Below are 13,897 nucleotides of genomic sequence, written 5' to 3' on the forward strand. Positions count from 1 at the left end.
AGAAGCAATGAGAAAGAAGGGATGAGATGGGATCAGAAAGGGGGAGGGGCAAGTGGGGAGGCAAGACAATCTGATTGAGCTCTCAGGCTAATCGACTTGGGTGTGTGTGCGTGCGTGTGTGTGTGTGTTTATGTGTGTTAACATCATCCCCAAGCACATGGCAAGAAGGTCGTCCTCAGTAAAGAGACAGTTAGGTCGGACACTCAGACATTATGGTCTCCAGACTGGCTTTTTACCTGCACCTCAGGTAAGGAAGACAAATATTAACATATAATGCCACTAGCATTCATATTTTTGTGAAGTAATGTACAGTCAAGTACAAAATTATTCATAATGCTGACCATTGACCATGTTCAAAGTTGAGAAATATTAGCTTCACAGTGATGCCTCTTGTACATTGTCTTATTTTGTGGGACACTCAAGAAAAACAATTCAGATTTTTTTTTTCAGGCTTGACTGTATCTGACATTATTGTTTTATTCTTCATGCAACCTTTAAATGGATCAACAAAACATATCACATGTCATCAAGGTACCATTTTTTTTCTCATAAATGTAATGACTTCAAAGAATAAATATCCATTATGATACCTATTGTTATGATCCTTATGATCTGTAGCAGGTTCTATTATATTATGCTACTTTTTATGCCATAACATAATTCTCCCTCCCTCTGAAAGTAAAAAAAACAACTCATTTTTAAGATGTGGTGCAATTTGTTATGGACAATTATTTTAATTTGCTTGGCTGGCTGACACATCCTTGTTCATTTGAGGGAAGTCAAGAGTTCAAAATGTGCAAGGAGTGTCTTTTAAAATGGGGATAGTTCCTCTCACTCTTGACCTAATATGGATGTGAACAGTCACCAGGCATCTTTCATGTCCACTTACACCCTCATAAACTACCAACCACACACTCTAAATACAGATTTAAAACCATAAAATGTGCCAGAACCTCCATCTGTTTGAGCAGGTTTTTTAAGTTATGTAAATAAGTCATACTCTTAGTGTAACTCACTTTCAGGGTAATAGTTTTAGGGTGATATACTGTATATTGGGGGGTATGGCGTAGTGGGTAGAGCGGCCGTGCCAGAAACCTGAGGGTTGCAGGTTCGCTCCCTGCCTCTTGACATCCAAATCGCTGCCGTTGTGTCCTTGGGCAGAACACTTCACCCTTGCCCCCGGTGCCGCTCACACTGGTGAATGAATGATAGGTGGTGGTCGGAGGGGCAGTAGGCACAAACTGGCAGCCTCACTTCCATCAGTCTACCCCAGGGCAGCTGTGGCTACAAATGTTGCTTACCACCAGGTGTGAATGAATGATGGGTTCCCATTTCTCTGTGAGCACTTTGAGTATCTAATAATAGAAAAAGCGTGATATAAAATCTAATCAATTATTATTATTATATACTGTAACTAAAGAAGAACGTTTCACATTGATCAAAGAGCAAGATACGGTTCAAATCCAAAGTATGCTGCTTTTAAAATTTTATAAATGTGTATTTCTGAGAGTTCCTTGTCAAAATTAGGAAAATCACCCTAAGCCATTAACAACTATCAACCTAAGTTCATTGGTCAGTCAAACATGTTTACTTGGAAGTAACTATAAGAAGACAATACTAAAGGATTTCAAAATCACATACGCTGTTCTTATTCTATTGATTATATATTAATAAGACATAATCTATTTTTATGTCGGGTTTATAGCACAATTGGCAACAGGAGGCGTTTTCCCTGCCTGATTATTGCACAGAAGAGCACTAGGAAAGGTCGCAAATGTATCACTGTATACCACATGATGACCAGCACCCGCTTTCATTGGTTAAACGCGTTTAGTGCGGAAGTAACAAACAGAAGAAAACCCAAGGCGAACCTCACTCGCAAGCAGTTAAATAACACTTAGTAGGTCTATTCAATGGGTAGAAATAAGAAAACAAACCGTTTTGTGTCCAGAATTTAGCGCACAGTCTGCAACAGTAACTTGCCCTATTCAAATGTTATATGTCTAGTTTTATTCCGCGGTCAACAGAGAGCGCCATCGCTTTAAAACAGTTCGCTGTACTTTCAGCCAATGGCGTCGCTGCAATGCACCGGTGGGCTGCCCTTTGTTATGTCCAGCCCATGCCGCGACGACTCTTTTTAATTCCGGTGCCACTCAAGGACGGAGGCAATGGAAAGTTTGTGTTCATTTGGGATTACGAGGAGTCGGTAGGGTCCGTGTAGATGGAGGTTCGTGTGACACACGGCAGCACACGGTCGTCGGACGTCATATGTTGTTGAAATAGAGGGAAGAGCAGGAGGGGAAACATGAGTCGGCAGCCGCAGCAGCCCCAGGGAGTGGTCTTGACGGGTTACCACAGCAACGCAGAACTCTTGCCCAAACCGGGACTGTGTGTGCCGTGTCCATCAGGCCAGGAGCAACACCCCCCTGCGGCCAGGTGGGACACCAGCATGTGCGTGTGTGTGATGTTTTAAGTGTAATTCTTCTTGGCTGTCATCATGAGTGAGTGAGTCATGCAGCTGCCACTGCACAAGCTTCAATGTTGCACGCCACCAAATGTTTTGACTCGCATGCCTCTAGCCCCGCCCACTCTGCCATGTTTTTTTTGTGTTTAGTCCCCTTTGTACCTTTCTAATCACCACCAACTTGTTATGCATGCCCATGTTTTGCAAAGTAGTCACTTTATTAGTGCAGGGACATTGAAACAGCAGGATAGTGCAAGGACATTGTTACAGCAGGAGCTAAACCAAAACCAGGTACACTACGGCAGTGCTATTAAACTGGAGGCCCGTGGGCCAAATCCAGCCCAGGAATGACATCAGACTTTGTCCATGAGTTAAAATGAAACCTGGGATAAGGAGGACTTGTGGTATTCCAGCAGATTACAAAAGCACCACCGCTGTCATGTAGTGCAGTGATTCTCAAACTGTGGTACGTGTACAACTAGCGGTACGCAGGCTGTATCTAGTGGTTAAATACGCACTGTATATGGACTATGATTGTTAATGTAGTTTGTACAGTTTGTGTAATGTTACAGTGGCCAAATATATTACATGTAGGACTGGGCGGATAAAACTATCAATATGTATCGCGATAGACACATAATCGATATCAATACAAAATGCGCAATATATTTTTTGTTCGGAAGAAACAAGAAATTATGAAGCAAGATGCGTTTCATTACCCAGCTGGGAACCCAGGAAACAGGAAATGTCACTGAGCAAAGGGAAGTACACGCTAACAGCCAGTCAGTTAACAGTATTATATAACCTGCTCAGTGACCTAGTGGTTAGTGTCCGCCCTGAGATCGGTAGGTTGCGAGTTCAAACCCCGGCCGAGTCATACCAAAGACTATAAAAATGGGACCCATTACTTCCCCGCTTGACATTCAGCATCAAGAGTTGGAATTGGGGGTTAAATCACCAAAAATGATTCCTGGGCACCGCCACCGCTGCTGCCCACTGCTCCCCTCACCTACCAGGGGGTGAACAAGGGTGATGGGTCAAATGCAGAGAATAATTTCGCCTTTAACTTTAACTTAAAGGGAAACTTCGGTTTTTTTCAACCTGGGCCCTGTTTTCATAATTTTTTCTGTATATGTGAGTGCTGGATAAAACATTTTTTGAGGTCGCGCCAGTATTGAGCAGGGCAGGCAGCCTCCAGCCCAGCTAACGCTCGTACACAGGGCAACTGGCTCTCGTCAAAATTCGGCCTATAAACATGCATTTTTTTCACACTGACAGGCTCAGATAGTTACAATGAGTGTCCGACAACATACTAGAAAGGAGAAATTAACGTATGTCTCTACCTTTAGCTGGAGATCGCTGTTTGTTGTGAGCTGTGTCCAAATCTCACCACGCTACAAATCTCGTTCCGAAATCTCGCGATAACTCGCGACAAAACACCGGTGGAAAAACAGTTACCTGACTGAGGTGAAGAGAGATGACTGAAGTGATTTTCTGTTGGATTACCGAAGACTGTTATTTTAGTTTTATAGAAAAGTTTGTTTGTTTGTCTGTCATGGCTGAATTTTTGCCTGATGTGGACGATTTGATTTGTCGCGAGTTATCGCGAGATTTCGGAACGAGATTTGTAGCGTGGTGAGATTTGGACACAGCTCACAACAAACAGCGATCTCCAGCTAAAGGTAGAGACATACGTTAATTTCTCCTTTCTAGTATGTTGTCGGACACTCATTGTAACTATCTGAGCCTGTCAGTGTGAAAAAAATGCATGTTTATAGGCCGAATTTTGACGAGAGCCAGTTGCCCTGTGTATGAGCGTTAGCTGGGCTGGAGGCTGCCTGCCCTGCTCAATACTGGCGCGACCTCAAAAAATGTTTTATCCAGCACTCACATATACAGAAAAAATTATGAAAACAGGGCCCAGGTTGAAAAAAACCGAAGTTTCCCTTTAAGTATTCACAGAGCAATGGGAGGGACACACTGTTTGGTTGCGCCGCCTTTCGGTCTTGGTGTGGATTCACTGCATATAGTGAGAAGAGAAACTTTAATATCTTAATATATCAACTCAATAACAGAAACTTGCGGACAGTACGGCAACATCCTGACACTTTTAATGTGTCGGTTTAATGAGGAGCTTCCCAAAGTACTCTGTGTAGTGTTCAATAGCTTATACACTATTGCCACCTAGTGCGTCGAATCTGCAACTACCTTCAAATCTACTTTCATTATTTTATTACTTTACCTTAGCTGCGCTCATCCTACCTGGCTACCAGACACCCTACCCTCTCCACTGATAAATAGCACTCTTGGTAAGTTGGAAATTAATTTACTGTATTTATTGGCAGGCTTAAGTCATAAAACTTATCAATATTGATAAATATAAAAATTGTATATTGTGATATAGTTTTCAGCCATATCGCCCAGCCCTAATTAAATATACTTGTTAAATAAAAAAATATTTTGCCTTGATTTGAAGGAATACTTAGGCCTGCTATGCTACTGTATTTTAATGTTGGTCATTATGGTAGTACTTGGAGAGCCAAGTTTTTCCTGACGTGGTCATTGGTGAAAAAAGTTTGAGAACCACTGATGTAGAGGATCTCACAAATGGTAGTCAAAGATCCGCTATTTTTGACAGGAGCGCTCTGCTGTTCTTTGATTGCAAAATAAGGTAGAGTGCTCGTGTCATATAGAGGGTCTTTGACCACGGTAAACATATTGCTTGTGTTGTAATTTATGACTTTGTTGGCCTTTTGGTGAAGTAATATATTGAAGTATGTCAGAGCCTTGCATTGATATTAAACACAAAACAAGAACAAAAACGTGGGTGAGTTATGTGCTAGTTAGTATCTCAAGCAGGTGAAGTCCAAAGTCTTGTGTGTCGGTAATGAGTAACAACCAGTCAGTGTGTACGTGATCGCTAACATGACGCAGAAACACCACGCACACAAAATAATCTGAAGTCGCACAGCTCACAATTACACCAAAGATTTAGGGGAAGATGTACTTCAAGTTGTACGAAATGTTATTGTGGCCTATGAACTTGCTTCTCGCTCAAGAACAGCCAACGAGTATTACACTTTATGACAATTACTAACGTTACAAGGCGAGATGTGCTTGTGTGGTTGACTGTTGCTGCTGTTGTAAATATTGACAGTGGTCAACTTCTTTTGACACTTGTTAAAACATTATGTGTCGTACAATGGTGACACATTGACTCTATAACCGATAGTGTACATTTGCTATGGAAAGGATTGCTAAACTTTTAAACTTAATGTTTGTTTGACCCCAAAATTAGTTTGAATACATGTGCAACTAAATTCATTCATGGATATCTGTGTGCATGTGCGCTTATGTTCTGCCTTTTTTGGGGGGGTTCATAGCTGATTGTGTCAAATGATGACACAAACAATAAAAGGAAACACCCATAACTCATCCTAAAGCTATAGGAAGCACTGAGCAGGAACTAAGCTAGTATGGAAATGACGACCGACTCTTTTATTTATAACTGTCTTGTTTACATGCTGAGTGCGCGTGTGGGCGGTGCATGTTTGGATCAACACGCCGTAAATTCAGAGCATACTCCAAAAGGTGCACAAATGGCCACACCTGCTCTTGAGTGTTGACACACATGTATTTGTCCAGCATTGTTCTAGCTCGGCTACAGGCTGGAGACCAAAATATAATTAAAAGCAGATTTGTTAGGCAAATATTTTTCATATTTAGTATAACTTCCACATATGTGTCTTTCTTTCTAAACTGAATGGACTGGAAACCGAATTAGTCATCTATTTTGTATTGTTATTAATCATTACTAATGTTTGTAATTTGCTACTAGCTGTTAGTACTGTTGTGTTGGCCCAAGACTTTTGCACAGTATTGTGTACATGTACTGTGTGTGCGTGTGTGTGTGTGTTCCAGATGGCTTGTCCCGCTAAGCAGAGAGAAAAACAGCATCACGTTACAGCTTGCCTTTGTTTTGCCTCCCACAGCAGTGTGTGTCTATCATTGTTTCCTCTTGAAATGATAGCCACAGAAAGTTGTGAAAGACCCGGAACATTCCAGGAAGCACGGGGTTCATCTTTTAATATATCTCTGAAACAAATCAAACGCGTTCATATTTTTAAGTATTTCTTTCCCTTTAAAAAAAATATAGAATCATCTGATCCAAGGTAAAACTTGAAAAAGGTTGGTCAATCCATGCTGAAATTACACATTTAAATCAGTAATACATTTTGACTTAATTGAAATATCTCTTCTCTTTTTTTTTTTTTTTTCTATTTTAACTTGATTTATATTCAAATATTTTCTTTCATACTTTGTAACTTTATGTTCTTTGCAAAAATGACCGACACAGGTCGTTTCACTGGTTGAAAACTGATGGCAAATCATGTCGAAATGAAAAAGACAACCTATCTATTTTAACTTATTTATGTCCTCTTTTAGCAAATTAGCAAATATTTGTTGTTTTTTGTAACCTTTGCGTCTTTTTCAATTATGACTAACAGAGCGCTGTCACTGTAAAAAAAAAAACAGATGCAAGTCCTGTCAAAATGTACATAGACAAAGAAAACCTGATTAAAATAAATATACCTTTTTATAAATAATATATTTTCTTTTAGCTTATACCCTTAGGCCTGATTTACTAAAGGTTTTTGTGTATTGAAACACAAGCAAACTTGATGGCACACGCAAAGCTGATCTACTGAAGGTGTGCGCAGAGGATGGCATCTCTTAGAAGAACTGCACTTGTTTTAGGAATTTTGCCTATCATTCACAATCCTTATGTAAGACAAGAAAAAAAAAAAAACAGTTTATGCATTCTAAATTGTAAATAAATGCGATCAAAAGTCAGCTTACAATGAAGCCTATGGGAGTCGCTCTATTAGACTTAGACTTAGACTTCCTTTTTATTGTCATTCAAATTGAACTTTACAGCACAGATAAGAACGAAATTTCGTTACATAAGCTCATGGTAGTGCAGGATAAAAAAAACAATAAGGTGCATATATAAATAAATAAATATATATAAATAATATATAAATATATATATAAAATAAATAAATATATATAAATATTCTGCATATAAAGCCCTTAAAACACATCCAAACACCTCCATTAAGGTTTTATGTACATGCTGAAAGTGTATATTTAATGTAGTAAAGGGTACATTTATAATACAATTTGATATTTAAGTATTTTGCTGATTTGCAGTCATTTCAAAAACGCATCACAATGTTCACTTTTGTTTTCGACAACATCACTGATTGTTACTCACTGCATACTTCTTAAGAGCCAATAAACATAATAAAACATCACTTACGGTGCAATGTCTGCTGTCATTAAGATGCCGGCTGATAGAATCTTGTTATAGTTATTAGTCCCGTTTAGATGAAGAATGAGTCATAATCCTCGTGGAAAAAAAGGGGTGTGGAACCAAACGTCTTTTCATGTCTTTCTCTCCATTCCCGGGTGAAAATTGGCTCTCAAAGTGTACCAACTTGTCGGATTATGTCCTCGTCCTTCTATCCAGGGGAGAGGCATAATTTAGGATCTACAATAAACTTCCAGGGAGCAGGGAAGCGAGGAAACAGGTTACCACTCGATTATGTTACATAGGCAAACAAGCTAGTGGTCACAGCGCCACTATAAACAGTTTGTTTGTGTTAGGTCTTATAATAACAATATCACTAATACTTGGTTAATATTCAAGCCACAAAATGTAAATGGGGTATTTTTGGGTGGTTATTTTTTGGGTTTTATGGGTGGAATAGAAGACGGACTGTTATTTACACGTTTATTTACGAGTTAGAATGCATTAAAAAAAATACATCCGTCATCATGTCTTTTATAATGATAGAACGATAGGCAAAATTCTAAAATTAGTGCAGTTCTCCTTTAAGTGAGTAACATAAGGAGAGCAATTAATTTAGCATGTTTGTCTTCATGAATACCGGTATGCAGAATATATGTTAACCATCAGAACACTCAAATTACTGGGAGGGGAAGATGCAGATATAATTTATATTTTTTATAACAATCTTTGATTTATCAAAACAAACTGTTCTGCGGCCACTTTTTTGTGACTATATTCAGCCTGTCTAGAAAGGACTGCAAACTGGCATTCGCGCATGAATGCTGTGAGAAAGGAGTCGATCACGCTGCAGCTTCATCCAAGTAGGCTTGTCAACATATATCAAAAATAGATATATCGTCTATTCAGCAATATAATTTTAACATGGTATAGCTGCTGGATTTACTAAAGGCGGCATATATTTTTTTCTTACCGTATTTTCCGCACTATAAGGCGCACTGGATTATAAGGCGCACCTTCAATGAATGGCATATATCAAAACTTTGTTGATATATAATGGTAAGCAGCCGCCGAGTTCATTTTCCCCGTAGAAGAAGCGCTTCTTCTACGGTAAGCAGCCGCCGAAAATGAAGTTGGCGTAGTTGCGAGACCTGTTGCGGCTCAATATTAGTCCATATATAAGGCGCACCGGATTATAAGGCGCACTGTCAGCTTTTGAGAAAATTGGAGGTTTTTCGGTGCGCCTTATAGTGCGGAAAATACGGTACACATACTTGCCAACCTTGAGACCTCCGATTTCAGGGGGTGGGGGCGTGGTTGGGGGTGCGGTTAAGAGGGGAGGAGTATATTTACAGCTAGAATTCACCAAGTCAAGTATTTCCTATATATATATATATAAGAAATACTTGACTTTCAGTGAATTCTAGCTATATATATATATATATATATATATATACAGTGGGGCAAAAAAGTATTTAGTCAGCCACCCATTGATTGTCAATGGGTGGCTGACTAAATACTTTTTTGCCCCACTGTATATTTATTTTATTATATATACAGTATATACAAATAAAATAAATGCTTGAATTTCAGTGTTCATTTATTTACACATATACACACACATAACACTCATCTACTCATTGTTGCACTTGAAAGTGCAATGCTTTGCAGCCAGAAGCACAGCCTTTGAAGGAGCATAGGTATGGGCAGCATTTGTGAAATTTAATTTGCAGGAAAGGAGTGAGTTAAGGGTTGAATTGTCCATCCTTGTTCTATTCTGTCACTATTTTTCTAACCATGTTGAACACCCTCGCTGATGATGCATTGCTGTGTGGCACGCACAAAACTGCTTTCATCAAATGCACTAGAGTCTGGAATCTTCCATCTCTCCCTAGCATGGCCCAAAACCGGTCAATCCTTGCTTCCTGAAGAAGATCTTCACTGCTGTTCCCTCTAATTGTTCATGTGTCTGAGCAAACACAAAAACTCCCTGAGCATTCAGTGGAGCACATGTGAGCAACATCACACGTGGCAATACCAGCAGCACACCTGTCTCAAACCAATCTTTTATAATAACACTCAAATGAGAGGAGTCATTTTCATGACATTATTTTGTAATATTAGTGATTTGGCCCACTTGTAATGAAAATAAAAGAAATATTGTTTTTCATAAGCTATGGATTAGTATTGTACAATGTCTGGGTGGGGGTCCTGCTTTGGAAATCATTTGTACCCCTTTCAGAGATCACATTTAGTTCCCCTTAAACATCCTCATGTTGCACAATGAAATGTAAGCATAGGATGAAGTGTGCATTCCTGTAACTTTCTCTAGTAACAGCATTCCATGATTAATATCAATAAATTAACATTAATAATAAATGACAGTAGAATAAGCACACGAATGACTGAGGAGTCATAGTGTAACTTTGTGTGGTGTTTGAGTTGTCCGACTTTTTGTGTGGCTATAAACGCACCAGTGGCTTAGTGCTAAGCGTGTTGGTGACAGATGACAAGTTGGTTTTGGCCTGGTTTGTACGGCAGAAAATGACTAGCTTTTCGAGATATAAGTTTTTTACTCATGTTTTTGGTGTGGTTATGGCCGAATATAAACAGTTTTGCTCAATAAAGTGATCGATATAATTCCTGTCCTCGAAACATCTCGGTGTTCAATTGGACGGTGTTGACGACCACCGTTAGGGCCGCTATTGTCACTGTCACTCAGAGTTACATTGCAAAATTACACAGAATAAATGTGATTATTTTGTTTAGAATTCAGATGGAATTTGATTTGGTGCGCGGCATATATTTGCTGTGTGCAGAGGACGCTTGAGCAGTGCGCAATTGCGCAGGCGCGCACCTTAGAGGGAACGCTGTGCCAAGCACTTGGTAGTCCACTACTTCCTCCCGGAGGCTATCCAGGTCCAATCGCAGCTGCAGCTTGGAGCTTACAAGCATATTTCTTCATCTTACTCGTCGTCGGCGTCGCCATGGCTGTATCTTCCTCGTTCTTCTGTTTCGTCTCTGTTATGTGCGCAGTTGTGCACTCTCTAAAAGCTGTAGATGTTATAACGTGATTGGGCAGGCACGCTGTCTATATCGTGGGAAAGCGGACGTGATAACAGGCTGTCCTCACTCAGGCCCGCATGGAGCTGGAGGGGGCGTGACCTCCAGCTGGGGGCTGAAAATCGGGAGATTTGTCCCGGGAGGTTTTCGGGAGAGGTGCTGAATTTCGGGAGTCTCACGGAAAATTTGGGAGGGTTGGCAAGTATGACGGTACATTCAAAACACTTTGTTGTCTTCTGCATAACATGTAATGGTTCTTTGGTCAAAATTGTGCCTAGATTATGTTTTACAGACCGTTTTCAAACTTTCGGAAGCGCCACAACAAGAGGATAGAAAAATGAAGGACCTTAATGACTACAAAGTCAGACTACAATGGCAGACTGACGCTAAGCTCTTCGGATAAAACTTGACCATATATGGATATATCCGCTGACGCCACCAATTGGAAAAACGTCACAAATTGGGCAAATTACAAACTGCTCGTTTGGAGGAAGTATGAAGGAAGGCAATGTTTTATAAATATATCTGCAATGCCTCCATGGTTTAATGTCAAACAAGACAGGTACAAATAGGTAAGAAAAGTTGGTTTTGCATAATAGGTTGCCTTTAAGGGGCTGATCGAAACAAATTAAATTGATACATTTTGGTGTCTTCTAGCATTTTTCTAATAATGTTTGTTTTGTCATTGATATGAAGAACACTTTTTGCTATATGCATGTTCTTGGGTCTGGAACATTCCAACGCACACTCGCAGTTAGTGCCAATGTCTCCCATGAGCGCACCTTCAGCGTGCTAAAAAAGTGGTTTCGGTTTTATATGCAATGCAGGACTTTTTCTAAAATGCCCCAGTATAATGGTACATAGAGGTCCGCTGTTTGTTTCAAAACATAACAAAGGTAAGAGGGTTATAAAAGGAATGTGCAATGAATCATCGTATACGCAATAATACCAGTTATCAATTGTACACACAGTCTTCGTAAATCACATGCAACACGCCCACTAATAGTACCGGTACACGCAATTTCTAAGGGCCGGATCTACTAAGATTCAAATAAGCTCTAAACAGCGTGCGCAATCTATAAAATAACGTGCAGTATTAGTGGATGTGTTGCGTGTCATCTACAAACACTGAACAATTGAAAAGTTGTGCAAATTACCTTTTTGCATCTACTGTACAGGGCATCGCCACTGAGACACATTCATGTTATCATGCTCCTACCCGAAGGAGACACCTACCACTTTTTATGGTCATTTTAGAAGCAGTCTTACTCGTGCAGTGCAACTACACTGAAATCACTGTTTTTCATATTTTTTCTTAGCGCTGTGAAGGTGACACCTATGCAGAGGGGCTGCACTTATGTGCTGTAAAAATGCATACTTCAAGAGGTTTTTTTCATCTTAACAGTATATATCCGATTTGTAAAAAAAAATTAAAAAAATAACACCATTACAAAAACACAGAGCAAACAAAAACGCATCAATTGAATTTGTTTCAGCATACAGTATTAAAATTATAAAAGGATGTTTCTGAATAGACGATATGTCTAGTATTTTTTATCTATATCAGTCCAAATATGTTACACACGCACATAGGACAAAGGATTCTTCTCATCCGTCCATCATCTGACTTTGCATTGCAAAGTGTGTAACTGTCAGTTTGCACGTACTTTTCTGACGTGCTAAATAAAGATGCTAATTTAGGTGCCACAATCACTTTCTAGTTTAGTAAATCAGGCTGCGTGTGCTAAATAACTATATTTGCATTATTTTCTCCCAGTATAGGGGCTGATGACCAGCATATATTTTGCATATTAATGAAGACATAGAGATGCAGAATGGATTGCACGCCTTATTCTGCTCACTTAACAGACACAATCCACTTTGCACACGTTTAGTAGATCAGCGTGTGCTATCAGGTTTGCACGTGTTTTAGTACATGCAAACTTTAGTACAGCATTTCTCAAAGTGTTTTTACTAAGTACCACCTTAGAAAACATTTGGCTCTCCAAATACCACCATAATGACCATTCATTAAAACAAGAATCAGAATCACTGTTTTAGTAAATAAGGCCCTTCGTGACTTGTCAATAATGACCAGCATGAGCACCTCCAAAACTGATGTCAGATCTTACAGAAAAGCATTAAGACAATTATTATTATTTATTTTTTAGTAATAAAGCAATATTTGTAATTTAACATCAAACGTCACTGTTATTATTCTTAACTGAATATTATAAATGTAACTTCCTGCTGAGCCACTCCACGTGTGTTTTCACAATTTTGTGGCTGTTGTTATGTATGATTTATTTATGGTGAGGTCAAACATTTATTCATATTTTTTGTGCAGGGCAGCTTTTGATGAAGTTAAATGATTAACTCTCTGCTGTTTGCTCATGTGGAGGAAGTGCTTCCCTGGTCAACAAATCTCACATGAAGCATTTCTGTCATTCCTTACAGACGATGCTGTCTTAAGCTTCGTGTGTGGAGTTAGTTATGATGATGACACTGTTCTGGAGCTATTGATAAGGCCCACTTGGAGGAGAAACTGATAGGAGAGCAGTAGAAGTAAGAACTACTCCAGAAAAAGTCCAGTTGAAGTGGATAATGACAGGAGGGGGCAGGTCGCCGCTGTGGGTTCACCTGTAGGTACAAAATATCTAGAAATAATCTGCTTTTCTTTCACTTTTTTAATATATTTAACATGTGTGAGGTTAGTCCAGCTACAATGTGTAGTACAGTAGTTTCATGAAAAATAGCATCTTGTTGTTGTGGTGACTTTGAAAACATCTAAATTAGTAATCTAATGTGTGGACCAGCCTGGACACTTTTTATGTCGTGCTGGTGCTAACGTTACTGCCCAGTGTTTCTGTGGCATTGGCTTGCAGGGGGAGTGCAGCGCTAAATGACGTCATTGTTGAGTTTGCACGCTTGGCCATTACGCCAAACTCTGTAAACTCTGTGTGTGTGTGTGTGTGTGTGTGTGTGTGTGTGTGTGTGTGTGTGTGTGTGTGTGTGTGTGTGTGTGTGTGTGTGTGTGTGTGTGTGTGTGTGTGTTT

At 39.6% G+C, this 13,897-nt stretch overlaps 1 protein-coding gene across 7 annotated transcripts in view; it reads left to right on the forward strand.

Moving 5' to 3' along the window:
* The first annotated feature begins 86 nt into the window (after positions 1-86).
* arhgap18 (Rho GTPase activating protein 18) overlaps positions 87-13,897 on the forward strand; it is a 40,378-nt gene continuing 26,567 nt past the window's right edge. For 2 of the 7 annotated variants that reach the window (XM_062045117.1, XM_062045118.1), the window contains exon 1: positions 87-247. In XM_062045117.1, coding sequence (XP_061901101.1) covers positions 213-247 — 35 coding nt within the window. In that variant the 5' untranslated portion in view covers positions 87-212. Of the gene's footprint in view, positions 248-1,832; positions 2,452-13,897 lie in introns of those variants that run through there. The other 5 variants (XM_062045111.1, XM_062045112.1, XM_062045114.1 and 2 more) reach the window with 4 other exon arrangements.

Source organism: Entelurus aequoreus, linkage group LG04 (assembly GCF_033978785.1).
Source record: "Entelurus aequoreus isolate RoL-2023_Sb linkage group LG04, RoL_Eaeq_v1.1, whole genome shotgun sequence".
Lineage (NCBI taxonomy): Eukaryota > Metazoa > Chordata > Actinopteri > Syngnathiformes > Syngnathidae > Entelurus > Entelurus aequoreus.